The sequence below is a fragment of the Rhinolophus hipposideros genome (genome assembly GCF_964194185.1).
Source record: "Rhinolophus hipposideros genome assembly, chromosome: 7".
Taxonomy (NCBI): domain Eukaryota; kingdom Metazoa; phylum Chordata; class Mammalia; order Chiroptera; family Rhinolophidae; genus Rhinolophus; species Rhinolophus hipposideros.
The window spans coordinates 55072608-55087866 of record NC_138053.1 but is presented as its reverse complement, the minus strand read 5'-3'; the positions used below and the strand labels follow the sequence as shown (position 1 = coordinate 55087866).

The following is a 15259-nucleotide window of genomic DNA, read 5'->3' as shown; positions in this document are numbered from 1 at the left end:
GCAAACCCTCATTTCTCCTCTTCCCTCTGCTGCACTCCCCTTCACAGCTAGACACCTCAAAACACTTGCCTACACAAGCTGCCTCCTTTCCGCAACTCTCACTCTGCAATCCACTTTGATTTGGTTCCTGCTCCATTATTCTACGGAAACACAGGAAATTTGGTGCCTTCACACCACTAAATTTTACAATGAACTTTTTAGTTCTCATCTTCCTCAGAAGCATTCTACATTGTAGACCACTCTCTTCCCGTGGTTTTTGTGGTCCACACATTCCTGATTTTCCTTTTTGCTCTGAGGCTCATTTGTAGATATTTACATGTGAATGTATAAATTATATCTCCAGTCCAGATTTTTCCATTAAGATCCCAATTTCTCTTATGAAATCTCTTGATTGTCTCAAAGGTATCTCAAGATGCGCATGTTCAAAGCCAAATTAATGATTTTCCTCATAAAACCTAGCCTTTTTCCAGAGTTCCCTTTGCAAACACATGGCGACTCTTCCGTCCAGATACACAAGTCAGAAATGGAGGAGATAAGATTTGACCCCTATTCTCTGCCTCCATATCTAGTTCCTCACCATGTTATTTGCCTCCCAAATGTGTCCATCGGCTACTCTCCAACTTCACCACGTTTTGCTCCCCACACTACCATCACCTCTTGCTCAGACAACCAAAATCATCTCCTAATAGCACCCCTGCTCCCATCTCTTATGCACATTACAGCCAGAGGCATCTTTTCAAAACACAAATCTGATTATGTCACTCTCCATGCTGCTGAAACTTTTCAATGGCTTCTCAGTACTTTGAAGAAGACGATGTGCCTTAGCACAACCTAGACTCTCCAACCTTGTCTCGCACCACGTCCTTCCTACCATCTCTCTGTGGCAGCAACACTGATAATCTTCCTATCTTCTTCCAGCCCCTTTCTGTTCACCATGTTCCATCTGCCCCAGGGCTCCTGCACATGCTATTTCCTCTTTTTAGACTTTCTTTCCCTCTTCTGCCAGTTAATTCCTATTCATCCTTCAAATATTAACCCAAGAAATATTTTAAGGAAGACTACTCACCTATCTAAGTTTAGAATACAAACAAAGATTCCCTACAATACTAGGTTTTTCACAGACATCTTTGTATCGTCATAATTTTGTATTTGTGTGTTTGTTTGACTGTTTTTAAATGCCTGTGTTTTTCATAGATTGTAAGCAGGAAATATTTGCTCACCGTTCTATAAATAGCACTGGCAATGTATGGAATGTCATAGATGCTCAATGGATATTTGATGAACTAGTGAATATGGTGTATGCATAGGCTGTAACACTCATCTTAGAAAAGCAAAATACACCACACATTCTTCAGAATGCAGGCTGGACTAGATGACCTTTTCAGTTTCTACTCAAAGTAGGATTTTTTTGATGTTATATTTGAGGTTTAAGGGTGGACTACGGGACCACAGTCCCTGGCTTCATGAGGTGGCTTCATGCTGTTAACTGACATCTCTGTGCCCCATTCTTCTCATCTGTATAGAGTTGTAAGGATTAAATGCAGTAATAAACTTGAAACACCAAGAACACCGCCTGGTATAAAGTAAGTGCTACTTAAATATTAGTTATTGTGGTTATTCTTAGAATAGCAATAAATAGTGACTAAATACCTAAACTAAGGGATAAAACCAAAACTTAGTATTCTGGATTGACCCAGAGTAACCTCAGGAAAATACTGATACAAATAATTGGTATTTAATACCCGAGGTTGTGGTCAAAGTCACCTACCTCACTGCTTCTTTGCTATGCCACATCCAGCTCTTACTGATTATCAGTGACCCATTTCTGAATATCTGGGGTGTACTTAGCCTAGCTCAGGTTTCAAAATGTGCATAAGGACTTTCACGGGAGATTCTCCTGAATGGAGGGACATCCATTTCCACTTTGTTAGGAGCCAGTAACTACAATGTACAGACTGAACACTCCTTCCTGCTTGTACATGGCCACAGAGCTGCACATCAGATACCTTCTTGGAAGATTCTGAGCCGAGGTTGCCTCTGGCCACCTCATCCCTACGGAGCAGCTGCTATTTGCTTTTCCTAAGGCCCTTGGTACTGCTTTAAGGTAGATCACTTACAGTGAGGTCTGTCTTCTTTGCCAGGCAATGGTATAAAACATAGAGGGAGAGGAGCTGAGTGGAAGGTGCTTCAAAGGCTTCTTGCATCATGACCTCAAAAACCACAGCTAGAGCATCTGACAAAACAATCAAAGTAAAAACGAGAGGACATTAGCTGCAGGTAACATCATCAAATTTGTAACTACCGGTATAAACACTCTTAAAAAGTGGGCTGTGTGGGGGGGCGGGGTGGCCCAGGTGGTTGGAGCACTGTGCTCCTAACACCGAGGTCACCGGTTCGATTCAGTGAGTGGCCAGATGATGATGTGAGCTGCCGTTAGCAGCTCCCGACCGACTGCCTCAGCCGGGGGAAGTGCAAGGCTCATAACACCAACACGGGCCAGGGGGCTGCGTCCTCCCCAACTAGACTGAGAACAACAGCTTGAATTGGAGTTGGGGGTGGAGCGGGAGAGAGGGGAGGGAAAACGAAAGTGGGGTGTGATACAAAAACAGGCAGAATTAAGAAGTAAAAAATGTGGGCTCTGGTCCCAGTTCTTCTACAAATTAGGTCTTTCCCAAACTTTTAGCTTCTATTGCACATACCAGTATGCACTAACTCAGGTGCCATTGCACCCTTGTCCGTGAGGACATTGAATAAACCACTGAATTTCATCTAGCATCATCTTCTAATAATAAGATACCATTTGTCCCACCTACTTCAAAAAACTGTTGGACAGGGGGCCGGCCCGGTGGCTCAGGCGGTTAGAGCTCCGTGTTCCTAACTCCGAAGGCTGCCAGTTCGATTCCCACATGGGCCAGTGGGCTCTCAACCACAAGGTTGCCAGTTCAATTCCTTGAGTCCCACAAGGGATGGTGGGCAGCGTCCCTTGCAACTAACAATGGCAACTGGACCTGGAGCTGAGCTGTGCCCTCCACTGAAAGGACAACTTGAAGCTGAACAGCACCCTCCACAACTAAGACTGAAAGGACAACAATTTGACTTGGAAAAAGTCCTGGAAGTACACACTGTTCCCCAATAAAAAAGGCCTGTTCACCTTCTCCCCCCCCAAAAAAAAAAACTGTTGGACAGTCCAACAAATACAGAAAAGAAATACCCAACAAGATAATACACATGAAAATGCCTCAAAAATTGAGAAGCAAATTGAAGTCATCATGCCCGTCAGACAGAAGAGACGAGGCATACAGGAAGGAGACCACTATATTTTCCAGGTCATCCTGACAAGCAGAGCAGGGCTGGGCTGACTGCCCCACTCTGTGTACTGGGAACTTCTTCCTGGTAGGGCAAAAGAGGACAATGCTACAGGCAATTCTAAATCCCAGGTATTACTTCAAAGACAGAAAACAGATGACTATAAAAAGGATAATTGAGTTCAGTTTACAAGACTTGAACAAAGGGAAAAGAAAATGCTCATTCATAAATTACAAGCTCCTGAGTGTAATATACAACATATTTGTTTCCACGTGAATGCTGGCCATAGGAGATCAGACCTTGAAAAATTTTTATTTTCCCTCAATATTCCACAATACAGATAGAAGCCAAGAAAATCCTTCAAACAATTCCTTAATTTGCTTAATGTTTGTTGTTCAATTAGAGAATTTAAAGGTTTAAAATGAGAATTTAGAGGTTTAAAATGCGGTGCCTGCAACATAACAGGAACCAAAAATATTCTTGACTAATTGATTGAGTTGCTCTCTTCACTGCTTTTTGCATACACTCATAATTATAAGAGCTAACAGTGGTTTGCAGCTGTTCCTAGCCAGCTGGTTTTGTACATGTTGTCATGGTTCTGAATGAGGCCACATGCAAGAATTTCTATATTCTTTTTACAAGTGGGGAAACTGAGACAGACGGGCAGACAAGGGAGTCATCTAGTCAGTCAGTAGCAAAATGAGGACCCGGAAGAGATTAAAAACAAAAACAAAGCAAAATCCAAATAAACCAGTATTTTTAAAGAACACAGTTAAAGCTAAAAATCTAGTTCAAAAAACAAAAAAACAAAACTCAGTTTTCACAACTGTTCACTACTGAATCCAAAATTACACATGAAAAATAAATCAAACTGACTTTGTCTTTTATTTATTGTCTGCATTTCAGTCAACTGGGGAAGTAAAATTAGATTGGCCTGGATAATTAATTTCCTTTTCTTCCATAATCATTTATGTACTTTGATATTTCCTATCCTAACAACAATAAAAAGTATATTATTTTCTAAGTTTTTGCCAAATAATAATAATAGCCTTTATCAAAACTTTATTTTAAAAAATACTCAATATTAATTATTTACTCCGTATTTAGGGGGGAAGAATTCCTTTGATCCTCCCACCATCCCTTCAGAGAGAGTGAGGAGAGAAAACTGCCTCTACATAATTTTCCAATGATACAGTAATATGGATTCTTAAATCTGATGTTCAGAGACTAGGTTATGAAAATTAGATTTTGTAAAAGCCAATTATCTTTTAGTTGAATTCAGGAAATGCATGTTTAAAATGGAGAAAGAAATGGACAAGATTTAATAACATTTCAAAAAATAATATGCAGCAAACATCCTTTGGCAGCCAGCAACTGCAAGTCCGATGAGAAAGACGACGGAGCAGAGACCCAGAGGAGAGAAAGGAGAGAAGAGCCCACACGAAGGGCGGAGATGCCCAGTGCCCAGCCTAATCATTGAGTACGGATGTGATGGGATAAGCCGAGGGTGCTGGCGTGCAGGGATGAGGTGATGGAATCCAATGACAGGATCACAGATGTCATAAACATGTAAGTGACCACCAGCCCACAACCATGTTCCTGAGGTAGTAACGCCCCGAGCACAGGCATGGCTCTTTCATGGCTCCTCGGTACCAAGCCTGGATGAAACGGTAGAAGGGGAGAGCCACTGTGTGTCTTTACAAAAATAGCAAGGCCTCCTCTTTCCTTCCTCACTGTCTGCGGAGCTGCAAGCACAAGCATGCTGCAGTAGAACCGGCAGGGTCCCACCTGAGCGCTCTGCAGTCTGCTGCAATCCCTATCCTTCCTTGACCTTCCTTATTGCAGCTGAAGCTAAAAAGTTACTTTAAATTAATCTCATGGGCTCAGAGAATCGGGGGTAAAGGTATCTCGGAGATGACGGATCCACTTATGCTACAGATGAGGAAATAAAAGCCTAGTGATGGCAAATGACATTCCTTCATAGACAGTATACTGTGTTTCCTAAGAAAAGTCAACTGATTTTATATTTTACACAATACAACAACTGTGATTTAAATAAAACACAGTTAGCTGATGCTAAAAAAAGGGCAAGCTAATAACAGCATCACTATAATCTTAACTAGCCACGGAAGCTCAGGCAGCGTTTATTGCTTAACTAAATTCACTGTTCTTTGCCTAAAGAGACATGAACAAATAAACTTGAGAAACTCAGGAAAAAAAAACACCTGGATACGATTTTCCTATCTGGCCAAATGGTATAATAAATCAACCACGAATCTATTTCTGACTGAAAGAGTGATGTAAAATGTCATTAAGAAACAAAAAAGGGCAAATGACTACATTTACTTCCCTTTGGGAGCTGAAGCCTCATTATACATGGACCTGGGATTCATTTCTTACTTTCGTAATTTTCCTTCTTTATGAAATAATCCATCAGTAAATTGAATGTAAAGTTATCTGGAAAAATTCCATATTGAACCTGTAATGAAAATGAAAATGACAGGAAAATCAGAGAAAAATATCCACTTTAACTCGATTTATAATACATGCCTATATATTATTCAGGACAAGACTTGCCACCATTAGCTTTAAAATATTTGACTATCATTTTACAGCATCTGTGACAATGAAATAGAAGCTGTGACTCATGAGGTTTGGTAATTGGAACTGTTGGTCAGGGTAAGAAAGTTGTGAGGGCGTATCTGATATAAGACAATTGATACATGAAAAATAAAACTCAATTCTAACATCTCATACTAGCTAAAAAAAAAAAAAAAACAAACCACACCAAACCCCCCACATGTGCCATGGGTTCAGTGATTCTTTTTATGAGGCATGAATATCAATGCAAAAATGGATTCCCATGAGAAAGCACACATTATCACATTATGTAGCATTTTTTGGTCCTCAGGCTGTTTTTCCCCTCAAAGTTATTGAGATATAATTGGCATATAGTATTGTATAAGTTTAAGGTGTACACCATGATGATTTAATACACATTACACTGAGAAATAATTACTACAATTAGGTTGATTAACACATCCATCACATCACATAATTACCATTTTTTTTGTGGTTGTGGTAAGAACATGTAAGATTTACTCTCTCAGAAGCTTTCAAGTATACAGTACAGAATTGTTAACTATAGCCACCGTGTTGTACATTAGCTCCTCAGAACTTATCCATCTTATAACTAGAAGTTTGTGCCCTATGACCAAAATCTCCCCATTTCTCCCGATCTCCGGCCCCTGGCATCTACCATGCTACACTCTGTTTCTATGAGTTTGGCTTTTTTAGATTCCACATATAAGTAAGATCATAGGGTATTTGTCTTTCTCTGATTGACTTATTTCACTTATCACAATGCCCTTAAGTTTCATCCATGTTGTCACAAATGGCAGGATCTCCTCTTTTATAGCTGAATAATATTCTAGTACATATATATACCACTGTCTTTATCTGTTCATTTGTCAATACAAATTTAGGTTGTTTCCATGTCGTTCGTGCCTTTGTGAATAATGCTGCAATGAATATGGGGGAGAAGGTATCTCTTTGAGAGAGTGATTTTATTTCCTTTGGCTATATACCCAGAACGGAATTGCTGGATCATATGGTAGTTCTACTTTTAATTTTTTGAGGAACCTCCATCCTGTTTTCCATAATGGCTGCACTAATTTACATTCCCACCAACATGGTGTAAGAGTTTCCTCTTTGCTACATCCTTTCCAGCACTTGTTATCTCTTGTCTCTTACACTGGTTTTTAAAGATCCAAGAAATATGCCAACAAAATATTACTAATCCAGCTCCTAGGATGTTCTGTTCAGGAGCAGTTGAGTATTTGATAATCCAGATTTCTCCAAATGTGGACCTGTTAGCATCTGCCTCAGAATTTTCTAGTAGTGAATTTAACTCTGTAGATTCCTAGGCCTCAGACTTATAAATCAGAATCTGTGGGAATGAGGCACAGAAACCTGAAGGTTTAATGACCTTCCCATGTGACTTTCATGCGCAATCAAGTTTGGCTACTAACAATCTAAATTATGGTTATATTTTTGTTTGTTTAAATTTTACTTCAGTAGGATTAACCACCATTCCCCACACTACGTCATCCTTCCCCCACCAACCACTAGAAACACCTGAGGAATTTTTCCCAAGTATACACATTCCCCTGGAGAAGTCTGTTCGTCCTAACCCCAGTTCTGACTCGCTGCTGAACAGAGTCACTGTTACTAGTATGCTGTACGGGATGTCTCAGGTGTGCTGAAATGGAAAAAATGTCCAGAGGCCACTGTTTGAAAGGTTGCAGATCATGGACAGTGCCTATATTCGTAAAAGCAGTCATCCAAATCAGCACTAATCCCTCGGGGCAGGGAGAAAACAAAATATTTTATTTTATTTATTTATTTATTTTTTAAACAAAATATTTTAGAATGATAAGTCATTACAGCAAGCTGGAAGGAGCCTTAGAATCAACTGGCCAGTGACTCTTAACCCTGGTGGCAAATTAGAATCAACGTGGGAGCTTTAAAAAGATATCAGTGAAGGATGAATAGGCAGAGCGTAGAGAATTTTAAACACGGTAAAATTGCTCTGTACGGTATTACACATTTGTCCAAATCCATAGAATGTACAGCACCAAGAATGAACCCTAATGTAAAAGTATGGACTTTGGGTGATTAGGACGTGTCAATATGGGTTCATTAATGGTAACAACTGTACCGCTCTGGTTGGTGAGGGACGTTGATAATGGGGGAGGCTGCGCCTGTGCGGGGGTAGGGGACTTATGGGAAATCTCTGTGCCTTCTGCTCAGTTCTGCTGTGAACCTAAAACTGCTCTAAAAAATAGTCTATTTTTTTAAAAAAAAGGACCCACTGAAAACAAGTACCAATGCCTGGGTTCCAGAATCTTGGGGATGGAGAAAAGCATCCATAAATTTTAAAAGCTTCTTGTGTGATTCTACAGGGCAGCCAGGGTTGGAAATCACTGGTTCAAGTACAACTCACTTAACTTAGAGCTGATAAGACCCAGGGGATAAATTACCTGCCTGAAGTTACAAGAAATTGGTGGAAATTACGGGATAAAAGCCTGGGTCTTCTCACGCCTTGTCCAGTGTTCTTTCCACTAAAACACTAGGAGCAGCAGAAAATCAGACAGACTTTTCTGACTTTTTAGACCCTTCTTGCTTTGTTTCCATAAGAATCTTCTTCTGTCATTAAACTCTGAACGGAAGCGAGCAGGATTTAATCTATTTCTTCCCCTGGGGCCAAATATTAGATTTATTAGTAAACCTGCTTATCTGCCTTATTAAATCTTAGTTTCCTGAGGGCGAGGACAGGATATTGTTCATCTTTTAGACAATGCCCTACCCAGTGCAATGTCTCTCACTCACCAACTGTCCGCAACATATATTAAGTTGAATTGGGCCCAAGTCATCGGAGCAAAAACTCCCTAAAATGAAATTAATGCAGAGTTCTTGTGATTGAACTACCTTTGTTTCTACCTGTCCATTTCTGCGTCACTATGCTTGAAAAAGCAGCAGCTACAGGAATTTTTATTTTTAAAGGGTTAATTTAAATCCAACTCCATTTCTAAAAAGGATATCTGAGGGTAAAAAATTTTAAAAAGGTATTTCTTGCACAATTTTTGCTGTACTATAATAGGTTCAAACACCGTATCATCTAAACTCAAAGAACAAGCTGCAAAGGCCAAGAAAGCACTCACCTTATTTACAAGGGTATATAAGGCTTTGTCTTGTGCACCGTATTTTAGACACTGCCTAATCCACGTGTGGATAGTCCAATCTCTCAGGTACCAGCAATTGGGGCTGTGTCGGAATCTAAATAAAGTATAAGAGGAGAGAAAACTAATGTTAACTCTTCAATGTCAATGCCAAAATACATCTGCCATCAGTAGGCCCTTCTCTTAGATGTTTACAGATGTGCAGTCTGGTGACCAAAGTCATAAAAGTCAACAGTTGACAAAAAATTGATGATTAACTATAAAGTCTGAAATGGGAAAGAGAAGGAAAAATAGTAAACAAAAATGTTATAAAAAATTTATTCTTTATTTAATATTCCCTAATTCAACGTCTAATTTTATTATTTATTTATTTATTTATTTTTCTAACAGGACTTTATTGGGGAACAGTGTGTACTTCCAGGCCTGTTTTCCAAGTCAAGTTGTTGTCCTTTCAATCTTAGTTGTGGAGGGTGCAGCTCAGCTCCAGGTCCAGTTGCCGTTGCTAGTTGCAGGGGGCGCAGCCCACCATCCCTTGCAGGAGTCGAACCAGCAACCTTGTGGTTGAGAGGACGCACTCCAACCAACTGAGCCATCCAGGAGCTCAGGGGCAGCTCAATTCAAGGTGCCGTGTTCAATCTTAGTTGCAGGGGGCGGAGCCCACCATCCCTTGCCAGACTCGAGGAATCAAACCGGCAACCTTGTGGTTGAGAGCCCACTGGCCCATGTGGGAATTGAACTGGCAGCCTTCGGAGTTAGGAGCACAGAGCTCCACCCGCCTGAGCAACCAGGCCGCCCCCCAACATCTAATTTCAATCTCAGATTTATGACAAACGATTTGGGAAAGTGTTCTACTAACCATGGGGTTATGTAAGTACATACTTCATTAGAACAGAGATGCGAAGCTGAAGCTGACACCTTAGAAGTTTAAAATGAAACAAAGGAAGAAAAACGAAAAATATAATAACATAGCAACTCTAGAGAGGGAAATCAGCTTTGCGTTATATTGATAATATTGATAGTTCTTGCGGCACTTAGGAGAGATTGGGATACTCTTCACTGAACCAAAAGAAAACAAAAAAGAAGAAAAAATAATAAAAATTAAGCCAAATTGAACATTCAGAACCTTAGGGTCTTCAGGACCCACAATTCCATAGCCTTCTTCATAGCTGCATTCTAGCTCTTCAGTTTATCTCCTCTTGCTTCCTACTGCTCCCCACATGGTTTTAAAAGGCCTAAGCAGTCTAAGCTGAGGTGTATATACCGGGGGTCCCCCAAAAATGTATACTCATGACTGTATTCATCTTTTGTTACTGGTATATATTATTACAATTTTAATACAGTATTTTCCTTTCTTAAAATGTGTATACATTTTTTTTTTTTTGGCACCCTCTGTAGTAACAATATTCCCACAAAGAAATGGAACTCAGAAAGGAATTCTGGATGCTACTCTTGCCTTGAGTTTGCATACACTGGTGACACTGTGGGTTGAGTGACTTCTCCTGGCTCCTGGGAATCCATGCCGTAAGACAGAGTGAGAACAGAGATGGGGTGCAGAGACAGGGCCATGAGGAGGTTCTGTAAAGGGCTTTCCAGTCCTCTTTTTGTTTATCTGTTTTGATTGGGATGGATTCTCAAACATCCTATCATGTCAGCTGAAGTCCCACTTTTTTTTTAACCATTCGGAAAGCAGATCAATCTCTGGGCCCCACAAAAATTGAACTGTTTTCTTAAAAACAAAAAAGGAAGACAGCAATTTGGAGTGAAAGGATTTTGTGCTATATTTGACAGTCAGGGCTACAAGCTAATACTAGTGTTTTTCAGAGGCTGGTTATTCGATCTGCCACCTGCTATTTCCTGCCATCTGCTATTGGGAGTAGTTTCCTGCTGAATAGGTTCTCTGCCAAAGTAAAAACTGAGAAAAAGAGAGGAAGTGAGAAGTAGTATTTAATTTAGGCTATTTGTTAGTGCTCTGGTTAGAGATTTGGCAAAGATAAGATCTGAAACTGTTTTATGGATTTAGAGTCATCTAGCCCTCTCCAGTCTTTTGAAATGTCTTAGATTTGACTGGAAAATGTCCCTCTTATTCTTTCTCTACAGAATTAACCTCTTTAAAAGCATAAAGATAGAAATAAGTCAAGTTATGATCAGGATAAGAGTGATCTAATCAGAAGAAGGCATCATACTGGTGCCTGAGATACTAGATGTAACAAGATCCTGCGCATAGAAATGAAATAAAATCTATCTTTTACTATTTCATGCTTTCCCTCACATTTTTAAAAATCAATTGAGTTACTTGAGCTCCTTTCCTCGTTACTCTGAAAAATCTGACATGTAAAGTATGATGGCCAATTAAACTTGGCCAAGTAAATTTTATTTTTTAAAGAAAAAAAAGTCAAGTGACAGCAGTTCTGTTGCTTAAATGATGGTGTTGCTTCTTCGTTATCCTGTAACCTCCCTGGGCAAGTAGGGGCAGAGAACGACTTGCTCAACACTGACTCCTCAGTGTCTGACACAATCTGTAGCCCACAGTAGGGCGTCAGCAAATAAAAAAAGAGCTTTAATCAGCACAGGTATTAAATGTTATTATGTACTGATCATCTTGTTAACATCTATGGTATATAAGAAGAATTGTAAATTCCCTGTTTGGGGCACTTATAATCTCATTACAAAAGCAAAGTATACAAATAAAGGTTAACGATACAAGGTGGGACATTAAGTGCTAAAGACACAAGGGGCACTGCGAGTTGCTTAGAGGTGTTTTTGGTAGTAGTGGTTGTAGGTTCAGTCTACTTTCCTTTTAAAAATAAACAAACAAAACAAAATTTAAAAATGTCAGTTACCAACTTTACCCAAGATTATTTTAAACTTAATCCTCATTTAAAATCTAATCTGCTGTAGGATGTCTCCAATGACCACTACCGTTATGACTTTTCTTTTTGATGGACTTTAAAATAAGAGCACCATGACCCTATCCAGCCAAACCCCCATTTCTCTTACTCATGATCTGCAGACCATTTCTAGGCTTTGAGCAATAATAACAAAGACTGATAGGACCTAGCTATAGACCTTCAAAGCTCAAATGAAAATCTGTTTAAAGCCATTTGCTAACCTTCTGAGGCTAACTGCAGCCTAGAGGAACAGAAACGTCTTTCATTCTCATGCTGTATTTTAACACTTCATACTTCTCCTATAATCAGCTCTGCACTGCAGCTCTTTGAGAGATCTGTCAGCGACTCAGAAGGGTCTTGAATACGTCTACTCCCTCTCCCATCCTGGAGTAGCGCTGCTTGGTGTGATCTCTGCTTTCTAAGACCTAATAATCCAGATACATACCTATGACTAAAACATTTCAACTAAGTAACAACATGAAGTCAGTTTAGGAATAAGAGGGAAACACACATATTACGAAACATGCTGCCCCAAATGTAATTCCTGCACTTCCCAGCCAGGCAGCAAATAAGCCTCCATCAGTATCAAAAAAGAAATCAGCACACAACTTATGGGAGTAGCAATCTAGACCATGAACAACTCAAAACACTAAGATAGTAGGGTCTAACTTTAAATAGTGAGATTGGAAAGAATTCCTGTCAATGACTTTTTAAGCAGTTCAGACAGATAAAATTGCATCATTTTTCACAACTGCCAGGGGTAATATGATAGGCAGGTAAGTCTCTGGACCAGATACTTGCCTGGAGTGGTTCTGTGGACTGCTGGACCAGCATTCTCCCTTTCAGCCAGGAGAAAGGCAATGAGACAAGAACACAACTAACACACTGATTTTCCAGTTTGCCTCCAAACAGACTGGCTTTTGTTCTCGCCTGCTCTGACCACCGGCCTGGCAGGTTACAGGCATCACTGTAGGAGTCCCCTCCCTCTGTGCCCCATGCCATCAGCTGTTTGCTCACCTCGAGAAGCTTTATTATTGTCCAGGCCAGCAGTCTGCCAAGCGAGGTAAACCATGTGAGTGTGGAAAAGATAAACAAATGCAACCCCAATAACCCCAACAACGCTTGTGCTCGTGAAGGCAGCACACATTCTGAGTTTCCAGATGACAAAATGTAAGTAAACTTACACTAATTCTAAAGACCTGAGCATCTCTTGGAGGAAGGGAAGGCAAAAGAAGAAGGAGAGAATGAGGAAGGATGTTCTCAAGTCCTGACTCTAGTTCTAAAAGCTGCTATCCCAGGGTTGAAGAGATCTCTGTCCACAGTGCTGAGTGGGGTTTCCAGGTGAAGACAGAACTTGCTTAGGAAGCCAAATCATGGCCAAATGGCAGGCATAGAAGCTTCCTGTCTTCAGGACTCTTCAGGGCATTTGCCTGCACTATTATAATCAGCAATAGCTCGTCCAAGATTGATGTCATCAGGAAGGAAGGGGAGCAGAATCACAGGCTGCAAAACTGACAAGGGGGCAGAGGTCGTGGCCACCTGAGAGACAGCTGAGAAGGGAGGTGCAGTTGTACAAAAGAAGTTCAGAGTGAAAAGAAAAACACCAGAGACTTACTATGATTCCATAGAAGGTACTTTACTGTGTGTAAAAGTCACATGGGATTTCCTATTTGTAATCAATTTCATCATTTAATTAAAAAAAAAAAAGTGGGATAGCCTTTCTTCTACGGGATTCAAGTAAAGGCTGCTGTGGACGGCAAATGTGGCCATGCTCGTCAGCTGTTGCAGTATCACAAATAAAAGTGCTCCTGGCTGAGCGGGGTTAATGCACAGATGCCAGAGCCTGGAGCTCATCTGCTTCACCATCCAGTGGCCAGTGGCAGCACTGGCTCTTCCATATGAATGAGCAAGCTTTCCACAACGTTTAGCTGATCATGAGAGCCACCATCCTCAAACACACACACACACACACACACACACACACACGAAGCTTTCTCTCCTCCCTCGTGAATTTGAATTCTGTATCCTGTGGCAACAGGCTTTACAGATGGAAACCTCAGTCCCTGAGCTGGGCAGACAGGGAGATGGGTGAGTGAGCGGGTAAGGGGAGGAAAGAAAGAATGCCAAGCAGAAAATACAGCTGCCTCCAAAGCTTGATTGTGGCCTGAGGATCTCATTCATGAAGCAAGGTGTGTACAGTAATTATTAAAAGGTTTGAGCTCTTTCCTGAACTAGAACCAAAGAAGGTGTGTATGATTATTTAAGCCAGAATCTGATTCAAACACTGACACCCACTTTCTCATTCTAAAAGGATAATTAACTTCCTTTTTCATCCTGCTGGAAATTCTGCTTTCATCAATCAATTAGTAGTTGCTGCCAACTACCACAAATAAAATTAAATTTTGGTGAGATAATTTTGTAATGACTATTATATGTCTGTCAAGTGTTTAAACAAGGGGGGCAGGGTCTAATATAGCAACGGATAATAAAGGCATCAGTAGATTAAAATCTCTTTCCTGCTTTAGATCCTAGGTTCTTACTCTTCTTATAAGGCAACTTCAGTTAACTTTCACTTCTGACAAACAGGTCCGGAGTGTGCCCTTAACAAAGCACCAAGAGGAAAAATCTCCCCCCGCTACACATTTCACCCTCCAATGGCCAACCAGTGTGGACGCAGACATTTCCAATGAATTCATTCTCTGACTTTTTAAATTGTCCTTTAAAAAACGTTCTAATACTTTTTTCTTTTTTAGAAGACAGGTTTACAGAGATACAATGCACAAAGAGTAAAATGCATACAGTGGAACCGTGGTTTTCGAACATAATCTGTTCTAGAAGCCCATTCGAGTTCTGCAACATTCGAAAACCGAGACACGGTTTCCCCATAGAAAGTAATGCAAAATGGATTAATCCATTCCAGACCTTTAAAATCAACCCCTAAGACTGGAAATTTAGCATGAATTTTACTATCTAATGATACCACAGATCCATAAAATTTACAACGTTCGTAAACTGAAATGTTCGACAACAGAGATGTTTGAAAACCGAGGTAAGGTGAGGGGATTAGAAAACAGTCGGTAAACACAAGATGGCCACGGGGTTTTGAAAATTAATTTGGGGAACGTAATCAGTAATGTGGTAAAGATTTTGTAGGGTATCCGATGGACACGTGTCCCATTTGGAAGACCACCTCAGGGATGATGTAGATGCCTGATCACTGCACTGTCCAACTGAAGCTGAAGCTGAACAATAATGAATGTCAACTATAATTTTATATATATATGTATATATATGTATGCATATACCTACAAGAAGCGGAGTACA

General features: G+C 40.3%; 1 protein-coding gene across 2 annotated transcripts in view; it reads right to left on the bottom strand.

The window, feature by feature from the left end:
* MRPS27 (mitochondrial ribosomal protein S27) overlaps positions 1–15259 on the bottom strand; it is a 73511-nt gene that overhangs the window by 9948 nt on the left and 48304 nt on the right. For both annotated transcript variants that reach the window (XR_013993701.1, XM_081054448.1), the window contains exons 5-7: positions 9030–9144; positions 5707–5785; positions 2118–2233 (exon numbers count right to left, since the gene is read on the bottom strand). Coding sequence is in view for 1 of the 2 variants with exons in the window: in XM_081054448.1 (XP_080910574.1) it covers positions 2118–2233; positions 5707–5785; positions 9030–9144 (310 nt within the window). In the remaining variant the exon portion in view is untranslated. The remainder of the gene's footprint in view (positions 1–2117; positions 2234–5706; positions 5786–9029; positions 9145–15259) is intronic.